The 25,899-nt window shown below is 49.3% G+C and overlaps 1 protein-coding gene across 3 annotated transcripts in view; it reads left to right on the top strand.

Moving 5' to 3' along the window:
• Positions 1-25,899, top strand: part of TTLL9 (tubulin tyrosine ligase like 9) — a 55,251-nt gene that overhangs the window by 21,457 nt on the left and 7,895 nt on the right. For 2 of the 3 annotated variants that reach the window (XM_083507591.1, XM_083507589.1), the window contains exons 5-11: positions 292-477; positions 12,132-12,272; positions 16,739-16,829; positions 18,817-18,857; positions 19,686-19,773; positions 21,041-21,099; positions 23,826-24,022. In XM_083507591.1, the coding sequence (XP_083363717.1) occupies positions 292-477; positions 12,132-12,272; positions 16,739-16,829; positions 18,817-18,857; positions 19,686-19,773; positions 21,041-21,099; positions 23,826-24,022 (803 nt within the window). The remainder of the gene's footprint in view (positions 1-291; positions 478-12,131; positions 12,273-16,738; positions 16,830-18,816; positions 18,858-19,685; positions 19,774-21,040; positions 21,100-23,825; positions 24,023-25,899) is intronic. The other variant, XM_083507590.1, reaches the window with a different exon arrangement.

Here is a 25,899-nt window from a genome sequence, read left to right as displayed (position 1 = left end):
CTGCCAACCTAGCAGTTCGAAAGCACGTCAAAGTGCAAGTAGATAAATAGGTACCCCTCCGGCAGGAAGGTAAACGGCGTTTCCATGCGCTGCTCTGGTTCGCCAGAAGCGGCTTAGTCATGCTGGCCCCATGACCCGGAAGCTGTATGCCGGTTCCCTCGGCCAATAAAGTGAGATGAGCGCCGCAACCCCAGAGTCGGCCGCGACTGGACCTAATGGTGAGGGGTCCCTTTACCTTTACGACTGTATAGTATATGAGCTGGTTTTTTCTCATCCTTCGTGCCCCTCCAGCTGACTCGGAAGAACTACATCGTGAAGAACCTGAAGCGGTTTCGGAAGCAGCTGGAGAGGGACTCTGGGAAGCTGGAAGCCATGAAATGCGACTTCTTCCCCAAGACCTTTGAGATGCCCTCGGAGTACCATTTGTTTGTGGAGGAGTTCCGCAAGAACCCTGGAATCACCTGGATTATGAAGCCGGTAAGAGGGCTTATGGCCGAGGGGAAATGGGACGAGGTGGCTCCACCATTTATTTATTTTTAATCATTTTTATTGATTTTCCAATAAAAAAATCCAATTAATATATCCAGTCATAAGACAGTAGTACCTTGGGATGCGAACGGGATCCGTTCCGGAGCCCCTTTCGCATCCTGAATAGAACGTAAGACACGACTGCATGTCTGTGCGTGCGCGGGTTGCATTTTGCCGCTTCTGCGCATGCGCGTGACGTCATTTTGAGCGTGTGCGCATGCATGAGCGGCAAAACCCGCTCCGTTACTTCGAGGTTGCCGTGGAGCGCAACCCGAAAGCGCTCAACCTGAAGCACATGCAACCCGAGGTATGACTGTACTCCAATTAAAATAAAAAACTAAAATAAAAAGACCAAAACTATAGTCCGAATTATAATTATTTATTTTTCGAAGCTCCCCACGGTCTGGCTCTCTGAAGCATATCTCCACATCCCAGTCCTGCCTTTCCTCATTGTTTCCATGTTTTCTATATCTCAATTTTGATGCTTTATAATTCTCCATCCCTGAGCTCACGATTCTCAATCATGTCAAACATCATATACTTTCATCCGTCAATTACAGCTTTATTAGCACTGTATTTTTCGCTCCATAAGACGCACCCGACCATAAGACGCACCTAGTTTTTAGAGGAGGAAAACAAGAAAAAAAATATTCTGAATCAAATGTTGTTGAAGAGGCTTTGCGTGGCTATCCCTGAAGCCAGAACAGCAAGAGGGATTGCTGCGCACACACATTTCCCCTTACTTTTTAGGAGGGAAAAAGTGCGTCTTATAGAGCGAAAAATACGCTATATTTTTTTCCAACTGCCTTTTTATCAGCGCAGCTTCCTCTGACTCCATTCCAATCTGGGATGTTGGCCAAGTCTGTTATCTGAAGTTTAATGGCGCAGCAACTCCTGATCATTAATTGTCCAAACCTTCCTTTTGAGCTTTCTTGAACCAGGACCTTCCAAGTCAAATTGTTAGGCAAAACTGTTTGCAATATTGCAATGTAGATAAACTGTATTCCACAAATATCAGTCATTTGGCGATCGATCAGCCTTTGGAGACCGCACTCTTCCCCCTCCGGGCCCTGGGGGGGGGGCTGCTAGACACCCAGGTGGCTCCCCCATCGTCCTGGCACAAATTAAGCACACGCCTTCTCTGGAGGAGATTATGGCAGGGTCCATGGTGCTGCTGCTCCCAAGCTCCAGGCAGGCAGGTGAGAAAAGGCAGCTGTGGCGAGGAAGGTTACAGTTAAGGCGTAGAAAGCACGCTTCGCCTGGGGGGAGCCTCTGATTTAGGGAGAGGATCTCAGGTAGGGAGGGGTGCGTGGTGCTTATAATAATGTAATAATTATAATTTATTATTTATACCCCGCCCATCTGCCTGGGTTTCCCCAGCCACTCTGGGCGGATTCCAACAAAATATTAAAATACAATAATCTATTAAACATTAAAGGCTTCCCTAAACAGGGCTGCCTTCAGATGTCTTCTAAAAGTCTGATACAGTGGTACCTCTGGTTACGTACAGTGGTACCCCGCAAGACGAACGCCTCGCGAGACGAAAAACTCGCAAAACGAAAGGTTTTTTCGTTTTCGAGTTGCCTCGCAAGACGAATTTCCCTATGGGCTTGCTTCGCAAAACGAAGCTTGCCCCGGGGACAGCGGGTCTTCTCTTTTGAAGCAAGGGGCTGCGGGGAGATCGCTTCTCCCCACCGCCCCTTGCTTCAAAAGAGGTCCGGGGGCAGCGGGAAGCGCTTCGCGCTGCCCCCGGACCACTTTTGCAGCAAGGGTTTGCGGGGAGATCGCTTCTCCCGGTGCTCCGAAGCGGGGCGGGGGGGGTGGGAACACCTTCCCCCACCGCCCCGCTTCGGAACGGTGCTCCGAAGCGGGGCGGGGGGGTGTGGGAACACCTTCTGAAGGCTGGCGGGGGGCAAAAGTCTTTGTCCCCCCTGCCTGCCTTCCCAGGGGCTTTTAAATCGCCCCGACAGCGGAGAAGTCCTCCGCTGTCCCGGGGTTTTTTAAAATGCTGGGGGTGGGAAGAAAAGCCCTTATCCCCCCCCCAGCCTTCAGAAGAGGTCCGGGGACAGACTGTCCCCGGACCTGGTCTGAAGGCGGTTTCCCTAGGAACGCATTAATTGATTTTCAATGCATTCCTATGGGAAACCGTGCATCGCAAGACGAAAAACCCGCAAGACGAAGAGACTTGCGGAACGAATTAATTTCATCTTGCGAGGCACCACTGTACTTAATTCCTTCCAGAGGTCCGTTCTTAATCCGAAACTGTTTTTAACCTGAAGCACCACTTTAGCTAATGGGGCCTCCTGCTGCCGCCACGCTGCCGCCGCACGATTTCTGTTCCCATCCTGAAGCAAAGTTCTTAACCCGAGGTATTATTTCTGGGTTAGCGGAGTCTGTAACCTGAAGCGTATGTAACCTGAAGCATATGTAACCGGAGGTGCCACTGTAGTTGTTGTTCTCTTTGACATCTGGTGGGAGGGCGTTCTACAGGGTGGGTGCCACCACCGAGAAGGCCCTCTGCCTGGTTCCCTGTAACTTGGCTTTTCGCAGTGAGGGAACCGCCAGAATGCCCTTGGCGCTGGACCTCAGTGTCCGGGCAGAACGATGGAGGTGGAGACACTCCTTCAGGTATTCTGGACCAAGGCCGTTTAGGGCTTTCAAGGTCAGCACCAACACTTTGAATTGTGCTCGGAAACGTACTGGGAGCCAATGTAGGTCTTTCAGGACTGGTGTTATGTGGTCTCGGTGGCTGCTCCAAATCATATGCGTCTTAAACAGGTGGGGCAGTGTTTTCAACTCTGGTTGTGTGCAAGGGAGTCAAGCTGACTTTGCTGTGTTCTCTTAGCCAGTTGTGGAGAAGGGGGGTGCAGTGGGGGCGGCATGCTACGGGTGTCATCCCTGAGGGGGGGGTGTGACAAAATCCCCCGTGGGCAGATCGCCACTGTGCCCATAGGGACGGGATGCAGGCGCCCATAGGGAAGAGGGGCACCACGGGGCCTCAGCCACCCTACAGCTGGGGGGGGGCAGCAGTGGGCGGACAGAGGATGGGCCGGGCTGTCCCTATGGGCACCGTGTGCCCCACCCCGTTCCTCCCTATGGGCGGTTTGCCCCGCCCCGATGAGCGCACCATTCCAGGTGCCTGAGAGACTCCCTCCGCCGCTGCTCTTAGCTCAGGAACATTGCACCCAAGCAGGGACCACCTATGCAAACCTAATTTCTCCTAATAGACACAGTTTTGCATGCAATAATTTTACCCAACATTCAGTTTTAGAAAGCAGAGAGCAACGCATTTTTTCTATGCTAGTACAGTGGTACCTCGGGTTAAGTAAGTAATTCGTTCTGGAGGTCCGTTCTTAACCTGAAACTGTTCTTAGCCTGAAGCACCACTTTAGCTAATGGGGCCTCCTGCTGCCGCTGCGCTGCCGGAGCACGATTTCTGTTCTCATCCTGAAGCAAAGTTCTTGACCCGAGGTACTATTTCTGGGTTAGCGGAGTCTGTAACCTGAAGCGTATGTAACCCGAGGTACCGCTGTATCTGCATTTGTACTGGCACTTTGCCCACGTTTTGAACGTTTGCATGCATTATCCTGCACTGCAAAATTTCGGTTCCAAGGGATGGCTGTGTTTCGGTTTGAATATTGTTTTGGAAAGTGGAAACCAGGTAGGTTTTAAATGAGATCTGACTTGAATTTCTCTCTCACTCTGTGTGTGTGTGTGTGTGTGCGCGCACATAGATATATATAATAAATGAAACACTCTGAATTTTCTTCAACGGGTCTCTGTCGCCTTCCATCCCCCGGAGCTCCGATTGCCCCTTTCGCAGACCTTAAGAGAAACAAGCTTTTCCTGGATGTAATATTCTGCTCACTCGCTTCCCCAAGGGAGCAGGGGGGCAAATCTGCCTCTTTGGGAGGCTAGCAAAGAAGCCGAGAGGAGGCGAGGCAAGGCATGCCGTCGCCGCCAGATGATGAGAGACGTTTTAGCATCATGGATACAGCCCCTCCGCGCATAATTACCTCCACACCCATCTGCGAGGCTCGCAGTGGGGCAGGTCGTTTGCCAGCCGATAAAAGCTGGCACCGGCCGTTTTTCGCCTCCCGCCTGCAAATGAGGGGCAGGCCTCCGAGTGGGGGAATGGGAGGCAATTATGCAAACGAGCGCGTGAATTACTGCCAGGAGGATAACAGCCAGCGATTATCTAAGTCTACAAATGATAATTTGTGTTAATTGCCAGCAAGAAACCTTGCATTAAGCTGATTTGGGCCCACATCCTCAATTAACATTGGGGAGGGAAAAGCAGGATATGCGGAACGAGACTGTATTAAAAAGGTTGCAATTACCAACGTTGTGCCGACAAGTGGAAAGACGCGGGTTGAAGAAGGCTCTGGAGGTGGAGGCAGGAGTTCAGTTCTCCTCAGGTTCTGGTTAATAGATCCGTTTTTTACTACCCTCTCCCTTTCGAAGGGGGAGAGGAAAATTAAGTTAAAAGTCAATATTCGCTTAAATACCTCGTTCACGCTGCGTATTCTAGAAAGGCCTTGGACTAGCAGGTGAAGTTGGTGCCTTCTCAGCGGGGTTAGGTTTGAGTGGTGCCTAATGAGAAGGATCTGAAGGTTCTGCGCTGCAAATTCTGCGAGCTGAAACCCGGAGTTTTATGCCTGCGATGTATCAAGGCGGAATATCTCACTGTCGCTTCATCGTTAGAGAATGGGATGCAGAGCAGAGCAGATGGAGACGCAAAAGAGAGCTTTTTTTAGTGTTGGCAGCCCTGGGATCTAGGAAAGAATTAGGCAAAGGGTCTGGAACAGGAAGAGGGTCTGGAAAAGAAGGACGGGAACAAGGAGCAGCCAACCTGCTCACTTCGCTAGCCAACCTGGTTGCTAACCCAGTGGCCTGCTTATCCGGTGTCAGGAGCGAGCCAGCAGTAAATCACACCCTGCAAGTTGGAGTTAACTCTTAATAAGCAAAAACGCAATCAACACAGGAGTGCCTAATGAGCACAGCAACTCACTCCAATAGCTCTTGCCCCCATGAAGCAATTGCTCAGACTGAAGGTCCCCACCTCCCCAAGTCCCCACCTCTCCAGGGTTTTCCCCAAGCAATCTGAGACGGTCTGTGATGGCCTGGGATTTGGATTCGGATGCTGAACCTGAGGAATCCCAGCCTGCACAGGAGTCCCCGCCTCCAGGACCAGCTGAGTCGGGGCTGGGGCTTGAACCTGAAGGGCCCTCACCTGTGCTGGATCCTCAGGAGCAGACACCAGCTGAATCCACTCTGGCTCCGGAGGTGATCAAGGATCCATTGCCTGCAGGTGCTCCTCTCCCAGCCCCGTCAGGGGAAGGTGAGGTTGCCTCTGGGTCCAGTAACCCTCCAGCCTCTTCTGAGCTGCAGAGGCTCAGGGCAGAGAGGCGGAGGGAACTAAGTTCCCGCAGAAGGAGTGCCTGCCTCCAGGCCAGGAGAGGTGAGTCACCTGTGAACCGGGACTGCCCTATGCCTCAGGGCAGATAAAAGCCAGCCAGCCCCAGTCCCTAGTTGCGGGAGCAACATTGTTGGTAACCTGTTCCTGCCGGCACCCTGTCCTGCTCTTCTGCCAGAGTTCCTGACCACACCCGACTGCTTGCCTTGGACTCCACTTCAGCCTTGACGGACAGCCCCCATACCACACCCTCGAGCTCGGACTGGACTCAGACCACGCCGCACGGTAACTCCCCCGGACCAGCACACTGCGCCTGCATGAAGCTAAGATCGCCCAGTCCTAGGCACGCAGGAGGGTGGAGCCGGCTGGCCGCCTCAGCGTCTTGCTGGCTCGTTCACCCCCGAACTCGCGGTGCAGAGCTGCCCGCGGCAGAAGAGCCCACCACAGCGCTCCGACTGATGGGCGGGCTCTTCCCCGGACTCAACTCTCGGGCCCCGGACTCTTGGCCTGGCGCCCCTGAGAACCTAGCGCCTGGGTGCCCCTAGCGCCTATGGGTAGGACGGCCCTGTCTGGGAGACCGGTGGGGGGCTTGTTGCAGCAAGAGTGGGAGACACCCACCCATGCGTCTTCACCTGCCTGACCCATCTCTTTCTCTTGGCCTCCCTCCCACTTCAGCTTCTGCCTCTGAGTCTGGACTTCTCTCTGCTACAGACTCTCCCCGCTCACTAAGCCCTGTTGCCTCTTCAGCTTCTGACACCTCCTTCTCCCAGTCTTCTTGAGACCCAGTGTGGTGTAGTGGTTAAGAGCGGTAGTCTTGCAATCTGGTGAACCGGGTTCGCGTCTCTGCTCCTCCACATGCAGCTGCTGGGTGACCTTGTGCCAGTCACACTTCTCTGAAGTCTCTCAGCCCCACTCACCTCACAGAGTGTTTGTTGTGGGGGAGGAAGGGAAAGGAGAATGTTAGCCGCTTTGAGACTCCTTAGGGTAGTGATAAAGCGGGATATCAAATCCAAACTCTTCTCTTCTTCTTCTCCTTCTCCGTCATCCCACCAAGACTCCCCGGACTCTGGGCTTTCTGTCAGGAGTTCAGCCTACACTCGAGTAGGACTCTGGCAGAGACACATGCCCTACTGGCATGTTCTCTCCCTCCTGGTCTTTCGTTTGGGAGCTTCAAAAGCTTTCTTCAGCCCGAACATCACGGCGACCAATGCCAACCGACACCGGCACACTTAGGGATCCGCAGAGTTTGCGCACCTTGCGTGACAGACCTCAGCAACTCAGCATTTTGGCTAATCTACTTTATTTATAAACACGCACGGAGCACTGCAACATGGCTCCCTGTCTCTCTAGCATCAGACATCAAAGAGAAAAAGGACAAAGGACAGAAGTCCCACTTCACAGAACACAGTAACACAAACATCCTGTCTCCGTCACTTCCCATTCTGTGGAGTCAAAACATACACCGTCATGTGAAAGACAACAATCCCATGACTGCAATCACAGAGCAGGAATTCTAACACTTTCTTCCTCTGGGTTTTCCCCATCTGGTTCCTCCCACCATTCCTTGGCATCCAACTGGCCCATGACATCTGGGATCTCTAGGATGGGGGAGGGGGCAGATACAAATGCTTTGCAGGTAATAATAATAATAATAATAATAATAATAATAATAATAATAATATATTATTTCTACCCCACCCATCTGGCTGGGCTTCCCCAGCCACTCTGGGCGGCTTCCAACAAAATATTAAAATACCGTAATAAGGCCCGTATAGTTAAAGCTATGGTTTTCCCAGTGCAGTGGTACCTCGGATTACATATGTTTCAGGTTGCAGACACTTCAGGTTACAGACTCCGCTAACCCAGAAATAGTACCTCAGGTTAAGAACTTTGCTTCAAGATGAGAACAGAAATCATGCTCCGGCGGCAGCAGGAGGCCTCATTAGCTAAAGTGGTGCTTCAGGTTAAGAACAGTTTCAGGTTAAGAACGGAGCTCCAGAACGAATTAAGTACTTAACCCAAGGTACCACTGTAGTGATGTATGGAAGTGAGAACTGGACCATAAAGAAGGCTGATCACCGAAGAATTGATGCTTTTTAATTATGGTGCTGGAGGAGACTCTTGAGAGTCCTATGGACTGCAAGAAGATCAAACCTCTTCATTCTGAAGGAAATCAGCCCTGAGTGCTCACTGGAAGGACAGATCCTGAAGCTGAGGCTCCAATACTTTGGCCACCTCCTGAGAAGAGAAGACTCCCTGGAAAAGACCCTGATGCTGGGAAAGATGGAGGGCACAAGGAGAAGGGGACGACAGAGGACGAGATGGTTGGATAGTGTTCTTGAAGCTACCAACATGAATTTGACCAAGCTGCGGGAGGCAGTGGAAGACAGGAGTGCCTGGCGTGCTCTGGTCCAGGGGGTCACGAAGAGTCAGACACGACTAAACAACTAAACAATACATCAAACATTGAAAGCTTCCCTAAACAGTAATGAATACTGTAGTAGATAGCACAGTTCTCTGCAGTGTCAGCCCAGCCCAGAGTGCATGAACCACCTACCTTTGCTGGCTAGCACCTGTCAATCCTCTCCCAGGCCCCCAATGTCTGACCATCTTGGCACGGAAGGCTCCATGCCATGCTCAGCTCTGTGCTGATTTAAGCAGCTGCCGCTTAAACGAGGGGTGGGAGGTGGGGAGAATATCGTGAAAAGAGCAGGCAATAAAAATATTTCTTTCTTTGCCTTACAAAATGTTCTGCTTGGGGGGGCGGGGGGAATACACGGGCCTTAAAACTAGGAAGGTAATATACGAGACTGAGACAGGGACGTTTTAACAGCCCAATATCTCACTTCCTGCAAGGCTCGGAAAGCTTGCTTTATCACCTGGGGGAGCTGGGATTCCGGGATTTCAGAGCTGGTTTCGAGGAGGGCAGGGCCCCAGAAATCCAGGGGGGCTGTGTGTGGCTTTAGATGATTCTGTACACAGCCAGGGGCTCAGGTGGTAAGGATCAGGCCGCCCACTTACAGGATTGGCCACTGACATGCAAGGAGCTTGTGAGTTGCATGTACAGTGGTACCTCGGGTTACAGATGCTTCAGGTTACAGACACTTCAGGTTACAGACTCCGCTAACCCAGAAATAGTACCTCAGGTTAAGAACTTTGCTTCAGGATGGGAATAGAAATTGGGTGGTGATAGCCACTAGCTTAGATGGCTTTAAAATAGGAGTAGACAAATTGATGGGTGGCTCACAGCCATAATAATAATAATAATAATAATAATAATAATAATAATAATAATAATAATAATAATTTTATTTATGTCCCGCCCTCCCCAGCCAAAGCCGGGCTCAGAGCGGCTAACAACAATATAAGTAACACAGCATTCCAAAATCAATTCATTCTAAAATCAATTCAAAATCAAACTAATGGCAACCATTGCGCTAGAGTTCTGTGAGGATTACCAAAGGAGGGGGTCAGACTGTGCCTTGGCCAAAGGCCTGGTGGAACAGCTCTGTCTTGCAGGCCCTGCGGAAAGATGTCAAGTCCCGCAGGGCCCTGGTCTCTTGGGACAGAGCGTTCCACCAGATTGGAGCCACAGCCAAAAAGGCCCTGGCTCTGGTCAAGGCCAGCCTAACCTCCCTGTGGCCTGGGACCTCCAAGATGTTTTTATTTGAAGACCGCAAGGTCCTCCGTGGGACATACCAGGAGAGGCGGTCCTGTAGGTACGAGGGTCCTAGGCCGTATAGGGCTTTAAAGGTCAAAACCAGCACCTTAAACCTGATCCTGTACTCCGCCGGGAGCCAGTGCAGCTGGTGTAGCACCGGGTGAATGTGATCCTGTGGCCAGGACCCCGTAAGGAGTCTTGCCGCAGCATTCTGCACCCACTGGAGTTCCTGGGTCAGTCTCAAGGGCAGCCCCACATAGAGTGGAACTTCAATGTACAGAATCAATTCCTACCTCCAAGGTGGTTTTCTCGTCAGCATGGACTGCAAAGGTAACCTTAGCAGCCCTTGATTTACAACCAAAACATCTGTGGGGGTGGAAGCAGTCCCATTTAAAACTCCCCCCAATACTTGCAAGGGAAACTTTTTCCCTGTGCCGCTGGAGAGACAGGCTGCATAGCAACATGCAGAACCATAAAGATTTTACCAGCTCTCCTCTGGGATGGCCGGCATAACTCACCCGTGGCACCACCACTCATGAGTAATGCCACCATCCCAAATTTGTGCCCGTAAAACCTTTATATCATGGCACACCATCAAGCATTCCCTTTTATATTGCTAAATAAAATAGCATCGTCAGCTTTAGAAACACAGCAGGGAGGAGGCGGAGAGCCGTTTCGCTGAGCTGCAGCTGGAAAATTTGTGGGTGGCTGGTTTTAAGACAAACCGGGTGCCTCTTTGTAGCCTTCCTCCCAAACACCTTAAGGCTTTTCACAATATCTTAATTGTTGGGGCCCAGAAAGTGCCTGTTATGTGATAAGGGACACAGGGGCCCCCTAAGCTGAAGTGTGATTCAGGTTCTACGCTAAAACACAAACGAAAAACCTCCCGTTCAAATGGTTCAATTCTGTCATGTATATCCACACGCTTATTTTGCAGAAAATAACTTTATAGTCTTGAATGCGTCGTTTTCTTCCACAGGCAACGTTTGCAGCTTTTCATGGGCAGTGTTAGCAAAGGGACCGTAGTAATATTTATCACGTCCGCATTCCATCTCTTCTCCAGGAAGCTCAAGGCAAAGTGCACGAGGTTATGCCATTTTTTCCTTAACAAGAAACCTGTAAACGTTGAGGGATGATGACTGGCCAGGGGTCACCCAGCAAGTGGCTTTGGATTCTGAACTCTGAACAGCCAAGTTAGGCAAATAATTGTAGGATAAAAAGGATAAAAAGATGCAAAATGACCAGCTGCCGATATTTGCTTAACTGGTGCAGGTTTTCAGAATCCGTTTCCTCTTGGTACGTTGTGTGGATTGCTTTGGAGTACAATTTATTAAGAAACTTGTAGTATAATAATAATAATAATAATAATAATAATAATAATAATAATAATAATAATAATATATTTATATCCTGCCCTCCCCAGCTGAAGCCAGGCTTAGAGCGGCTAACAACAATAAAAGTAACACAGCATTCTAAAATCAATTCATTCTAAAATCAGTTCAAATCAAATTGATGGCAACCATTGGGCTCGAGTTCTGTGAAGAATTACCAAAGGAGGGGGTCAGGCTGTGCCTTGGCCAAAGGCCTGGTGGAACAGCTCTGTCTTGCAGGCCCTGCGGAAAGATGTCAAGTCCCACAGGGGCCTAGTCTCTTGTGACAGAGCGTCCCACCAGATCGGGGCCACAGCCAAAAATGCCCTGGCTCTGGTTGCCTAACCTAGCCTCCCTGTGGCCCAGGACCTCCAAGATGTTTTTGTTTGAAGACCGTAAGGTCCTCCAGGGGACATACCAGGTACGGTCCCATAGGTACGGTCCCGTAGGTACGTAGGCCACAAAGGGCTTTAAAGGTTAAAACCAGCACCTTAAACCTGATCCTGTACTCCACCGGGAGCCAGTGCAGCTGGTAAAGCACCGGGTGAATGTGATCCCGTAGCCAGGACCCCGTAGGAGTCTCACCGCAGCATTCTGCACCCGCTAGAGTTTCTGGGTCAGTCTCAAGGGCAGCCCCACGCAGAGCGAGTTACAATAATCCAGTCTGGAGGTGACCGTCACGTGGATCACAGTGGCTAGGTCAGGGTGAGAGAGGTAAGGAGCCAACTGCTTAGCTTGGTGGAGATGAAAAAATGCCGCCTTTGTTATAGCTGCAATCTGTGCCTCCATGGAAAGGGAAGTGTCGAAGATTATACCCAAACTCTTAACGGACGGTGCTGGCACTATCTGCACCCCCGCAAGAGATGGGAGTTGCCCCCCCAATCCCATATCGTCCCGTCCCACCAGAGGACCTCTGTCTTCGAAGGATTTAACTTCAGCCGGCTCCCACGTAACCATCCAGCCCCAGCTTCCAAGCATCTGATCAGTGTGTCTGGGGCCGAGTCAGGATGGCCATCCATCAACAGATAGAGTTTTATTTCTCTGTGAAGGACAGAGTGCAAAACAGTCACGTCACAGCTTCCTTTTTTTGCAGGCCGAGAGAGAGGAAAACGTCGGGTGGACGAAGGGCTAGTAATGTTTTCCCTCTCTTTTGCAGGTTGCCCGGTCTCAAGGGAGAGGCATTTTTCTCTTCCGGAAGCTCAAGGATGTAATTGATTGGAGGAAGGTGAGATGCCTCCTTCTTCTCACCTCTCAGGAAGGGATTAGTTGGGAACAGCCTACCATACAGTTTTGCCCGGTGAGCAGCACCTTTGCATCAGCTGCTTAGGGATTGGGGCCCATATATTTCTTCCTGCCCTCTACTGTTTAGGGTGGCTTGTGTATGGAGATCAGGGTGGCCCTGGAGGCTTCTGGCTTCTTTGAGCCCTGTGAGATTTTCAGATGTAACTTGGCTCACACCAGAAAAACACAAGAGCTCTGGTATGATGAGTGGACTGACGATAATACTATTCACTCTGGACAGCACACCCAGAATCTTACTTCAGTTTAAAACCAACCAGACAAGCAGAATCTTCTAATTGCCATGATGTGCAGCTGCACACTTTGGTCTTTTTTGTTGGTTTTTGTAATATGGTTAAAATATAAAAGGAGGACTCCCTGAATGCCTAGATCCAGGTTTGGGGCAAATATTCTTTGGTGAGTGAGCTGCAGCGGAGATTTAAAATCACAAGCCATGCAGCAAAGTGAAGTGTGGAAACATAGGCTGTTAGACGTTTAAAACATTTCCTTGTAAGCTGCTTCCAAGTTTCCCACTTCCTTCAGCACTGAAAGAGACCATGTTTGGTAAGTTAAAAATGGCTTACTTACAAACTCTTTAAAGGTCAGGTTCATGTGCTTTTCCATACAGCAGCAAGAAAAGACAGGCAGTACAACTTAGTTTCAAAAAGTGGTAAATGTTTCTAAATCATTTTTATACAAAACACAAAGTTGGCTTACTAAAGCCACACGGTCTGAACTTGGAGCATCCAGATTAGACATTCTTATTGGTCAGGTTCATATGGTGGAAAATAAGAAGAAACATCTTTGTTTCCTGAGAATGCCTCTAGGGATGCCCAGATGTAGTCTGGGGAAACAGATGGCAGCTGAAGGTCAGGGCTTGGCGTAGCAGCACAAACTGCCTGCCTGGTAAATAACATTTATTCAAAATTAGGGAGGGTTAAGGGGGTTGCTGGTGCTGAAGGAGGCATCTAGGGGTGCCCTGGTGTGCTAGAGTGGAGCGCCCAGATTTAGGTGTATGGGGTCTCCCTCTTCCTCTTATTCAGGCCATAAAGGTAAAGGTAAAGGGACCCCTGACCATTAGGTCCAGTCGTGACCGACTCTGGGGTTGTGGCACTCATCTCACCTTACTGGCCGAGGGAACCGGCGTACAGCTTCCGGGTCATGTGGCCAGCAGGACTAAGCCGATTCTAGCGAAACCAGAGCAGCACACGGAAACACCGTTTACCTTCCCGCCAGAGCGGTACCTGTTTATCTACTTGCACTTTGATGTGCTTTCGAACTGCTAGGTTGGCAGGAGCAGGGACCGAGCAGCCGGAGCTCACCCCGTCGCGTTGATTCGAACCGCCCACCTTCTAATCGGGAAGTCCTAGGCTCTGTGGTTTAACCCACAGCGCCACCTGCGTCTCGAATTCAGGCCATAGCTATCTCCGTATTTGGCTTTTGAAACGAATTTTCCTCCAGGTCTAGAAACCTAACAACGTTAGGTGGGATATACCTCCTGCTATATCAGATTTACCAAATGTGATGTTCCCCAGATGTTTTGGCCAACAACCCCCATCGCCCCTGACCATCGGCCTTGCTGGCTAGAGTTGTATTCCAAAGCATATTGTGGGCAGCCTGCTACTGCCATTGTTCTTCTTATGTTGCATCTGTTAGTTGCTTTATACAAAAATGAAATGTCATGGGGGGAAAATGCAAACAGAAACAAATGGACTTTGGTGATTCAGCTTCTGGCTCCTCTATACAGCCCACTGAGGCCTGGATGTCTGGGTCGACGTGTGAGAGGCAATTTGGTCTAAAGGCCATTCTGCTCCTTCCTGTGTCTCTGTATTTCTCTGCTTTGTACAATAGCAGGCAAGCAGCCCTGAGCGAAGGCAAAAACACTTCCCAGATTTAAAGCTGAATCTGACCTCAGGGGAAACGTCCTTCCCAGGCCCCCAGTGTACATTTCAACCTAACCCCACAGGTAGACAAGAGCAAAGGTAAAGGTAAAGGGACCCCTGACCATTAGGTCCAGTTGTGGCCGGCTCTGGGGTTGCCGTGCTCATAGAATCATAGAATCATAGAATCATAGAGTTGGAAGAGACCACAAGGGCCATCGAGTCCAACCCCCTGCCAAGCAGGAAACACCATCAGAGCACTCCTGACATATGGTTGTCAAGCCTCTGCTTAAAGACCTCCAAAGTAGGAGACTCCACCACACTCCTTGGCAGCAAATTCCACTGTCAAACAGCTCTTACTGTCAGGAAGTTCTTCCTAATGTTTAGGTGGAATCTTCTTTCTTGTAGTTTGGATCCATTGCTCCGTGTCCGCTTCTCTGGAGCAGCAGAAAACAACCTTTCTCCCTCCTCTATGTGACATCCTTTGATATATTTGAACATGGCTATCATATCACCCCTTAACCTCCTCTTCTCCAGGCTAAACATGCCCAGCTCCCTTAGCCGTTCCTCATAAGGCATCGTTTCCAGGCCTTTGACCATTTTGGTTGCCCTCCTCTGGACACGTTCCAGTTTGTCAGTGTCCTTCTTGAATTGTGGTGCCCAGAACTGGACACAGTACTCCAGGTGTGGTCTGACCAGAGCAGAATACAGTGGCACGATTACTTCCCTTGATCTAGATGCTATACTCCTATTGATGCAGCCCAGAATTGCATTGGCTTTTTTAGCTGCCGCGTCACACTGTTGGCTCATGTCAAGTTTGTGGTCAACCAAGACTCCTAGATCCTTTTCACATGTACTGCTCTCAAGCCAGGTGTCACCCATCTTGTATTTGTGCCTCTCATTTTTTTTGCCCAAGTGCAATACTTTACATTTCTCCCTGTTAAAATTCATCTTGTTTGTTTTTGCCCAGTTCTCTAATCTGTCAAGGTCGTTTTGAAGTGTGATCCTGTCCTCTGGGGTGTTAGCCACCCCTCCCAGTTTGGTGTCATCTGCAAATTTGATCAGGATGCCCTTGAGTCCATCATCCAAGTCATTGATAAAGATGTTGAATAAGACCGGGCCCAAGACAGAACCCTGTGGCACCCCACTAGTCACTCTTCTCCAGGATGAAGAGGAACCATTGATGAGCACCCTTTGGGTTCGGTCAGTCAGCCAGTTACAAATCCACTGAGTGGTAGCATAGTCAAGACCGCATTTTACCAGCTTCTTTACAAGAATATCATGGGGCACCTTGTCAAATGCCTTGCTGAAATCAAGGTAGGCTACATCCACTGCGTTCCCTTCATCTACCAGGCTTGTAATTCTGTCAAAAAACGAGATCAGGTTAGTCTGACATGACTTATTTTTCAGAAATCCATGCTGACTATTGGTGATCACAGCATTCCTTTCTAGGTGCTCACAGACTGTTTGCTTAATGATCTGTTCCAGAATCTTCCCTGCTATTGATGTCAGACTGACTGGGCGGTAATTATTTGGGTCCTCTCTTTTCCCCTTTTTGAAAATAGGGACAACATTTGCCCTCCTCCAGTCTGCTGGGACTTCGCCTGTTCTCCAGGAATTCTCAAAGATGACTGCCAGTGGTTCTGAGATCACATCTGCCAGTTCTTTTAATACTCTTGGATGCAGTTCATCTGGCCCTGGAGACTTGAATACATCTAAACTAGCCAAATATTCTTGTACTATCTCCTTAGTTATTCTGGGCTGTGTTTCCTTTGCTGAATCATTTGCTCCAAATTCTTCAGGTCGGGCATTGTTTTCTTTATCGGAGAAGACTGAGGCAAAGAAGGCATTGAGGAGTTCAGCCCTTTCTGTGTCCCCTGTTTGCATTTCACCATCTTCTCCTCTGAGTGACCCCACTGTTTCTTTGTTCTTCCTTTTGCTACGAACATACCCATAAAAGCCTTTTTTGTTGCTTTTAACCTCTCTAGCAAGCCTGAGTTCATTCTGTGCTTTAGCTTTTCTGACTTTGTGTCTACACGTGCTGGCTATTTGTTTGAATTCCTCTTTGGTGGTTTCCCCCCTTTTCCATTTTTTGTACACATCCTTTTTTAATCTTAATTCATTTAAAAGTTCTTTAGATAGCCACCCTGGCTTCTTTATGCATCTTCCATGTTTCCGTCTCATTGGTATTGCCTGACGTTGTGCTTTTACTATCTCCCTCTTAACAAACTCCCAGCCATCATGAACTCCCTTTCCTTTTAGTATTGCTGTCCCATCTCGCTTTATTGGCCGAGGGAGCCGGCGTATAGCTCCCAGCTCCCAGCATGACTAAGCCGCTTCTGGCGAACCAGAGCAGCGCAAGGAAATGCCATTTCCCTTCCCGCCGGAGTGGTACCTATTTATCTACTTGCACTTTGACGTGCTTTCGAACTGCTAGGTTGGCAGGAGCAGGGACTGAGCAACGGGAGCTCACCCCGTCGCAGGGATTCGAACTGCCGACCTTCTGATAGGCAAGTCCTAGGCTCCGTGGTTTAACCCGCAGGAGAATGTTAAACAGTGCTTCCATTCTTCCTGACCTAAGCAAGTCACCTGATCTCCTTCACAGGACGGTGTCCGCGTGGATGACCAGAAAGATGAAATTCCAGTAGAGAACTACGTAGCGCAGCGCTACATCGAGAACCCGTATTTAGTCGGTGGTGAGTTGCCTGCTTATCAGCCCAGAATATGTGTGCACACACAGACACACAATCCTGCGCCTCCGTCCCAAATTTGGAGTGAATTTCCCTGACCGCCAGAGTCTCATTAATAAGGTGGGGCACATGCACACACAGCCCCCTTTCTGGGATAGGCTGCCCAATGGAGATTGCATTTCCTACATCAGACTTAAGATGACCATTTGTTGTACTAGTCTAAATGTACATGTCCGTGTGTCATGAATGGTTAGTTCCCACGCTTGCCCTCTGCATGTAGATCAGCAGGTAACTTGTCTCTTTGGGAAGTCAGAGAGAAGCTCTAATTCCCACTAGTTCCAGCTGCCTGCAATTGATACTGTATGCTCCGTCGGAGGTGAATGATGTTTGCGGCTCGCTCAGTAAACTATCTGGTGATTTGTTCTGTAGCGGATAAGGCACTTGTATTGTTTCTGATTGACTTTTGACTTTTCTACAAGTATCTGTTTCTGTGGTTTTTGTTGCTTAACTGTGACAGCTACTGGTAGCAATTACACAGCCTTGAGCGATAAAACCTTCAGTTCCTCTGTTTACCTTTCAGCCACTTCGCTGATGAGGCTGAAACATCCCAGCAGGGCTTTGGGTTTCCATGTTTCAATTATTTCATCTATCATCATCATCATCATCATGGTCCCTTCCAAACCTAAAATTCTATGTATGATTCTGTGCTATAAATATTCACACAGGTCCCACTTTAAAAATGTTTGCTATAAAAAATTCACTTATCCAAACACAACGAGTTAGTACCCAAACCTTGCTATACACACTGTGGATTCAGATATTCAAACACAGAGCATTTTTACTATTGCGTTTGCCTTTTGCTGGTTAACTGAAGAACAGGGGAGGAAGGGAGTGGCGAGAGCATTTTTTCCTGGGTTTTCCTCTCTCTTTTTGCCCTTTGGAGGTCAACATTCTGTGCTTGGGAACGCATTAGAAATCTCCCCATAGGAATCAGTGAAAATCCTCAACTTGTTATGTGAACACTCACCTAACGGATGATATCCAGGGAACACATTCTGTTCTGTAAGTGGGACCTGCATGTACATAATAGTCCTTACATAAGCAAAAAAGACAGTTTGCTGCCCCAAGGTGCTTACAGTCTAAGAGTACCTCCAGACTGGGAGTACGGGTGTATTCTGCAACATGTCAACAATAAGAGTGTGCTAGTGGTGGATTTGTACCAGACCACCCACACAACCCTCTCAGTTGTCCTGCAATGCTTTCCCAGTGCTGTTGCATTAGTGCTGCCTGAAGGGGCACTATTGTGATAGTAAAGGTAAAGGGACCCCTGACCATTAGGTCCAGTCATGACCAACTCTGGGGTTGCGGCGCTCATCTTGCTTTACTGGCCGAGGGAGCCGGCGTACAGCTTTCGGGTCGTGTGGCCAGCATGACTAAGCCGCTTCTGGCGAACCAGAGCAGCGCACGGAAATGTCGTTTACCTTCCCGCCGGAGTGGTACCTATTTATCTACTTGCACTTTGACATGCCTTTGAACTGCTAGGTTGGCAGGAGCAGGGACCGAGCAACGGGAGCTCACCCCGTTGCGGGGATTTGAACCGCCGACCTTCTGATCAGCAAGTCCTAGGCTCTGTGGTTTAACCCACAGCGCCACCCGTGTCCCAGCACAACAAAAGTGGACAACCCACCCTCCCCGGAATATTTGTGGTATAAAAGTTACAAGACTTCAGGAGGAAGTTACGGGGCAAGCGCTGATTGGAAGTGAAGCGCTTTGTTTGCCCCCAAAACCTTTACAGACACAAACAATATCGAACGTGGGAGTGTGTAAAACCGCCCTGATACCGCCAGGAGCACAAATCACCATGAATGCCAAAATGAAAGGACACATGGAGGGAACTAGCGCAAATATAGTGCCATTCTTGAGTCCTGAGAATGAGGAATAAATAGCAAAGGTGGGGCAGTAATTCATGAAGCTATTTCTCTTGGGTTCACAGGGCGGAAGTTTGACTTGAGAGTGTACGTCCTAGTCATGTCGGTGAGTGAACAGGCTGTCGCCCCTGCAATGCCCAGCCCGTCCCCTAAATTGATGTGATAGCCAGCTAGGAGGGACTTATACCTGAAGGAGCGTCTCCACCCCCATCATTCTGCCCGGACGCTGAGGTCCAGTGCTGAGGGCCTTCTGGCTGTTCCCTCACTTCAAGAAGCAAAGCTACAGGGAACCAGGCAGAGGGCCTTCTTGGTGGTGGCACCCGCCCTGTGGAACACCCTCCCATCAGATGTCAAAGAGATAAACAACTACCTGACATTTAGAAGACATCTGAAGGCAGCCCTGTTCAGGGAAGTTTTTTATGGGTGACATTTTGATGTGTTTTTGGTCTTTGTTGGAAGCCGCCCAGAGTGGCTAGGGAAACCCAGACAGATGGGCAGGGTAAAGGGTAAAGGGACCCCTGACCATTAGGTCCAGTCGTGACCGACTCTGGGGTTGCAGCGCTCATCTCGCTTTATTGGCCAAGGGAGCCGGCGTACAGCTTCCGGGTCATGTGGCCAGCATGACTAAGCCACTTCTGGTGAACCAGAGCAGCGCACGGAAATGCCGTTTACCTTCCCGCCAGAGTGGTACCTATTTATCTACTTGCACTTTGAGGTGCTTTTGAACTGCTAGGTTGGCAGGAGCAGGGACCAAGCGACGGGAGCTCACCCCGTCACGGGGATTTGAACTGCTGACCTTCTGATCGGCAAAGTCCTAGGCTCTGTGGTTTAACCCACAGCGCCACCCGCGTCCCTGCATGGGCAGGGTACAAATGATAAATTGTTGTTGTTGTTGTTGTTGCTGCTGCTCACCACTGCTTTCTCTTCCTCCCAGTATATCCCACTCAAAGCCTGGCTTTACCGGGATGGCTTTGCTCGCTTCTCCAATACCCGCTTCACTCTGAACACCATCGATGACCACTGTATCCTGACCTGTCTGCACATTGCACGAGCTGCTTCAGGACGCAACAACTTTTTGTCAGCTGTTGGGTAGGGCGGGGGAGGGACATTTGCAACAAGATGCCCGTGTGCTTGGTGCAGGAAGACTGCAGAGCAGGTCTGGCAGCCAAGGTGAGCAGCCTTGCCTGAAGTCCCTGGCAGATCGAGGCAGCTGCAATCACTGAAACAGTCTTCCAGCCCATTTTAGGACCACTGAGGACCAAATCGCATGCGGTGCTAAATGCATCACTTCTTAGGAAGCTACTTCATATCTGTTTCTGTATGTTCTAATTTTTGTGTTTATACCCTGCCCTTTTATGTGGGAGGAAAATATTAATCCCTGTGACCCACGTGTGTGGGGTGAATTGGCTGGGTGCCTGGATTCAAAATGCAGGGCTAAACTCACACTCCAGCAGGAAAGAGACCTCACTAGCAGAGTTTAAACACACAAAAGTCAAGCAGCAATATAGCGTTAGGAAGGCAGGTTGTTAGAACCTTTTAGTCTGCATGCGAACAGCGCCCCTCTCTTTCTACCGCTTTTGCAATGAACAGACCACACACTGTTAAGTAAGTTTAAAATGATTTACTTACAAAACATTCCGTAGGTCAGATTCATGCATTTATCCAAGCAGCAGCAAAGAGAACGCAGGCAGAATAATCTTGAGTAGAAAGCGGAAAGATAGTGTCAAACACATGCTCTAAGCTTGGCGCTTGCTTAGGCATGTCTTCCTTGGTCAGTTACATGATGCAGAGAGAGTGAGGGAGCAGGAAGAGAAGGCTTCACTTCCTCCCTCATTGGAGATGAGTGGGCGTAACCTACGTAACTGAGTCTAGGAATTTAACTCTGTGATCTTAACCCATTCAGTCACTAAGACTGGATCTACACACAAGAAAAACCCGCTATAAATAAGTCATAAATTAAATTGTTATAACGAAAGAAAAAAACTGTATGTAAAATCACATGGGCAAAGTTTTGTGCTCTGTATCGCCCTCTGGTGTCGCATGTTTATAACGAAGTTATAGCGTTGCAACATGGCTGATGTAGCCGAGTCCTAACTTCTCCTCCAGGGAGCTCAAGGTGGCTTGCATGGTGCTCCCCCTCCCCATTTAATCCCCATGGCAACCCCATGGGCAGGAGGATAGATGAACTGAGTAGCCAGGGCAAAGGGAAGCCGTTTTGGATGCCAGGTTCATATTTTGGATTCCGGGAGCATCTCTTTCATATCATCCTTACCTCCCGCCTCCTGCCAGATGTTCACCTGACAAACGTAGCCGTGCAGAAGACAGCCCCTGACTACGACCCCGAAAAGGTGAGCAATGAGGGCCCAGCAACCCAGGTACACAAGCCCTTCTGTTTAAGGGGCCGGGGTGGTTTGGCTGGGGGCTGGGCAAGGCCACACTTAAAATCCTCACCCAAGGAGTGGCTGTAGCAGGAAGACCAATGGGTTAAGAGTCAAGATAGATGCAACATTTTAACTGTAGCCCCTTTGAGCTCTGCATTTTGGGGGTGCCACTTCACCCTTTTTACAACTTGCCCTGCACATAGGTAAAGGTAAAGGGGCTCCTGACCATTAGGTCCAGTCGTGGCCGACTCTGGGGTTGCGGCGCTCATCTCGCTTTATTGGCCGAGGGAGCCGGCGTACAGCTTCCGGGTCACGTGGCCAGCATGACTAAGCCACTTCTGGCAAACCAGAGCAGCGCACGGAAACGCCGTTTACTTTCCCGCAGGAGCGGTACCTATTTATCTACTTGCACTTTGACGTGCTTTTGAACTGTTAGGTGGGCAGGAGCTGGAACCGAGCAATAGGAGCTCACCCTGTCGCGTGGATTCGAGCCGCCGACCTTCTGATCGGCAAGTCCTAGGCTCTGTGGTTTAACCCACAGCGCCACCCATGTCCCTGCACATACAGTAAGCCAAATGCAAGGTTTGGTCTCAATTCTTTCCCCTCCTTTCGCTATCAGGTGGGCTGTTCAAAAGTGGCACATGCACATTTAAAGTGATGTGTATGTCTGCCAGCTCTGCTTTTTAAAAAAACTTTCAGGGATTTAAAAACAATTGCAAAACTCCTCTGGAAACCAGGCAAGGAAAGAAAGTGTGTTGGTAACATGAACTTTGCCCAACTAAAACTGAATCAGTCCAAGTTACTTCAAACTGAATTGAGGGTGGGGTTCACTCCAGGGGAGGTACATAGGGCACTTTGAAACCACCTCCGTCTTCACCCCTGGGCTCTCACTTATGGCTGGGGGAACTGGAAACCTCAAGGGCTGCCTCTTTTCATAGGTACTTACCCAGAACCTGAGATCATCTTCTGAGACCCTCCTTTCATGTGCCTCCTCCTCAAGAGGTCTGGAGGGTGGCAACACGAGGACGGGGCCTCCTCTGCAGTGGCTCCCCATATGTCGAATGCTCTCCCCAGGTGTATAATGAAGGCACCAGGCACCAATACATCGATCTATTGCCCCAAACCAGTTTGAAGTCCATTTCATGAAATCAGTTTTATACTTTTTTGACCTGGCAATATATTTTGAATCCGTGCAAAAATCACTGTGGGGGAAAAACACGTGAAGCCAGCCGGTGCCTCTACACAGCTCCCTCCCTATTTCAGACATCATGATATCGCAATGTTTAGCTGCTGATAGATACATCGCGATGTTGAAAACCAGAGCTTGCCCAGCCCTACGCAAGGGCTAGTTGAAGAGGCCTGGGGAGCCACACTCTGAGCGCAATACTTTAGGTGCAGGGAGTGCCTCAGTACTGTGCTGTTCCTGTAAGGTACTTGACATTGCTGCCGTCCCACCAGCTGCTGGGCTACCAGCCTCATGGAAACATTCTTGTGATATAAATGGAGTACCAACGCTAGATGCCGAGTTGGGTTTTTATAAGCAGCTGCCACTGCCACTCTTGGTTGTTTTGGCCTGTGTCCAGTCTATCGATCCTGTTTAGGGCTCACCCTTTTTCCACAGAGCTCAGAGCAACAGCTGATCTCTTTTGGTCTCTTAGCAATCTTGAGAGGTAGAGTAAACTGAGAGGCGGGGGACGAGTGGGGATTTGAACCCGAGCCTCCCCAGCCCAAACCCACCTCTCTGTGCCCCTCTTTGTTGGCAGTCAGTAGAAATTGCACAAAACAAATGAAATACCATGAAAATCCCTGAAACGAGAACTAATTGACTAGAAATATTATCTTATGAAAATAAACTCAATAATAAAAATCACAGAGTTTAAGGAAAAAAGTAGAAAAACCTCAAATTGAATGAAGCCTTAATGGGATGCCAGCTACAAACATCGTTTCACTGAACTATTCAGTTTCCTCAGAAGGAAATAGAAAAATCATGAACCTTAAATGACCAAAATTCACATGAAGGGGGTAGAACTCCCAAAAATTCTGAAATATTTATAATCCTGGGCCGACCTAGGTGAAGCAAAGCTTAGCAATAAAGGACTGAGGACTCAAAGGTACAATTTCTAATATTGAATTTACAAAAAAGGTTTGGAAACCCAAGTGGCAAGTTTTAAACAAAGCCAATTTAGAGGAAGCAAAGCCCAGTAGTAAAGAGTTGGGGACTCCGCTGTGAAAATTCTAGTGTTGCCTTTACGGAAAGGTTTTAAAAACCTAAATGGCACAAATTCAAAGAAAGGAATACAAGATAAGCTGTTTTAGATTTTTCCCCCTTAAACTCTTTGATTCTTATTATTTAGTTTATTTTCATAAGATAATATTTCTAGTCGATTACTTCTCGTTTCAGGGATTTTCACGGTACAGTGGTACCTCGGGTTACAGACGCTTCAGGTTACGTACGCTTCAGGTTACAGACTCCGCTAACCCAGAAATAGTGCTTCAGGTTAAGAACTTTGCTTCAGGATGAGAACAGAAATCGGGCTCCGGCAGCGCGGCAGCAGCTGGAAGCCCCATTAGCTAAAGTGGTGCTTCAGGTTAAGAACAGTTTCAGGTTAAGTACGGACCTCCGGAACAAATTAAGCACTTAACCCGAGGTACCACTGTATTTCACTTGTTTTGTGCAACCTCTTTGTCGGCAGGGCTGCAAGTGGATGATCCAGAAGTTTCGCCTCTACCTGACGGCCAAGCACGGGGCGGAAGCCGTGGAGAACCTCTTTGCCGAGATGGACAACATTTTCATCAAGAGTCTGCAGAGCGTCCAGAAAGTCATCATCAGCGACAAGCACTGCTTTGAGCTCTACGGCTACGATATCCTGATCGACCAAGACCTCAAGCCGTAAGGGGGGGGGGGGGAGAGGGTCAGAGGATACTCCCAAGGGAAGGGAGTTGCTCTGGATCAGAAGAGGAGGAGGAGGAAGAGGAGAGACAGCAGGAACTGGAAGGGCTAGCTGGGCAGCAGACAGTTCAAAGGAAGGAAGGAAAGATTGCAAGGCGTTGGAAACAGGAGATTTTTTAAGGGTTCATGGGTATCTCATCTGCTCCCAATATCCAGTTATGTGGCTCTTTCCAATATCACACAACAGGGCTGCCACATAGTGGATTCAGATAACCAAAGTAGAAGGAGGGTTAAGAGCAGCCTTCTGCTCTAGACTACAACTCCCATCATGCCTGACCATTTGCTGCACTGGCTGCTGGGAGCTGGGAGTACCGACTGTTAATGGAGAAATCTGAGGGCTCCCTTGGACAAAAAACAAGGACACCAGCCAGGAATACCAGAGCAAAACAGCAGCCAGTAGGCTTGGTCTTTGTTGAAGACTGTCGCGACAGGACTCCCACCTGCCACAAGGTGGAACAAGATGGAAGCCCCGAACAAAAGAGAACCCCAACTTTTATTAGCTGCTAATCCCCATGTCACACCCCCCCCAAACTACACCACTCATACATCACGGTTACATCATGAAAGGGGAGGTCTGGTGGCCGTAATCTGAGCATCCTGGACCCTGCCCCATGGTTCTCCTTGCCCTCCACCAAACACCCATCAAGTGAAACAAAAATGATATTTACATTTCCCTGTTGCCCAGCCAAGTTAATCACATCCTTTTGTCTTCATCTGGGTTTATTTCTGGAATGGCTACCTGTCTGGCACTCAGGTATCAGGAGGCCAGGGATTATCACTCAGGCAGAGGGGCTGCTGAGGAGCTGAGCTTACATGTCTATATGAATTTCTGAAGTTTCCCCAGTGAGCCAGTACATAGAGACATTTATCAGTGAATTCTTACACTTGGTATTGTGCAGCAGAGGTCCTTTGAATAGATAGGAAGAAACTGTGATGAAGTGTTTTGTGGGGACAAATCACAAAAGTCACAAAAGTGATTGTGCTGGTTTTGGTAGTGGGCTGCATGCGCATGATATCTGCTGGAGGGGCAACCCCCCAACCCCAACCTATACATAAATTCCTGCAACACGACAACATTTGGAGGGCACCAAGTTGGGGAAGGCCGATTCAGAGCCCTACAGAGTTTTCAACACACTCCTATCCATGCCTCCTCTGAAGGAAGTCCCTATGGGTTTCATGGGGGTGGGGAGTTCCCCCACGTAGGTGGATATTGAATTATGGTCGTTGGCTGTCTTAACTGCTGTATTCCGAGGGGAAAGCGTAGATCCGTAGGGAATAGGACTCTTTAACAGAATTCTCAGTTTTCTCACAATGCAGTAAGTCTCGGGGGGTTGGGGAAATTGAAACTGGTTTAAATCCAATTTTCGTTTGCAGGGGCAAATGTAGTTGGAGGGGACCCTTTGCTTCTTGCCATTCCCTTCCATTGTCCAAAGGGAGAAGAGGTCATCAAGGCAGGATTGTGCCTTTTCTCGCCGTTCTAGCCTCCAGCCATCCTCTCGCCTGCCCAGCCATGTTTCCCCTCCGCCCTTGGCAAGGAAATCTGGCACAATCAAGTTCAGACCTGCCACTCTCCTTTCGAGCTCTGCCCTCTTGGCCTTGCCCCCCTTCCCTCCCTCTGCTGTGGCTGCTGGTTCAATTAGCGCCTTGGTGGCTTGTCAGCATTGCTCCGGTGCCTCTGCCACAACCCTGGGGACAGCTTTATTTAAAAGGAGCCGATAAGCAGACGCCAGTCTGGAGCAGCGACTCTGCATTGTCTGACGCGCTCAGAGGAACATGGAGCCTGCCTCCCTTGGCTCTCGACAGAGACCGAGTAGCAA

Source organism: Podarcis liolepis, assembly GCF_965112155.1.
Source record: "Podarcis liolepis genome assembly, chromosome: 6".
Taxonomy (NCBI): domain Eukaryota; kingdom Metazoa; phylum Chordata; class Lepidosauria; order Squamata; family Lacertidae; genus Podarcis; species Podarcis liolepis.
The sequence above is the reverse complement of the archived record's forward strand: the minus strand, read 5'-3'. Positions and strand labels throughout refer to the sequence as shown.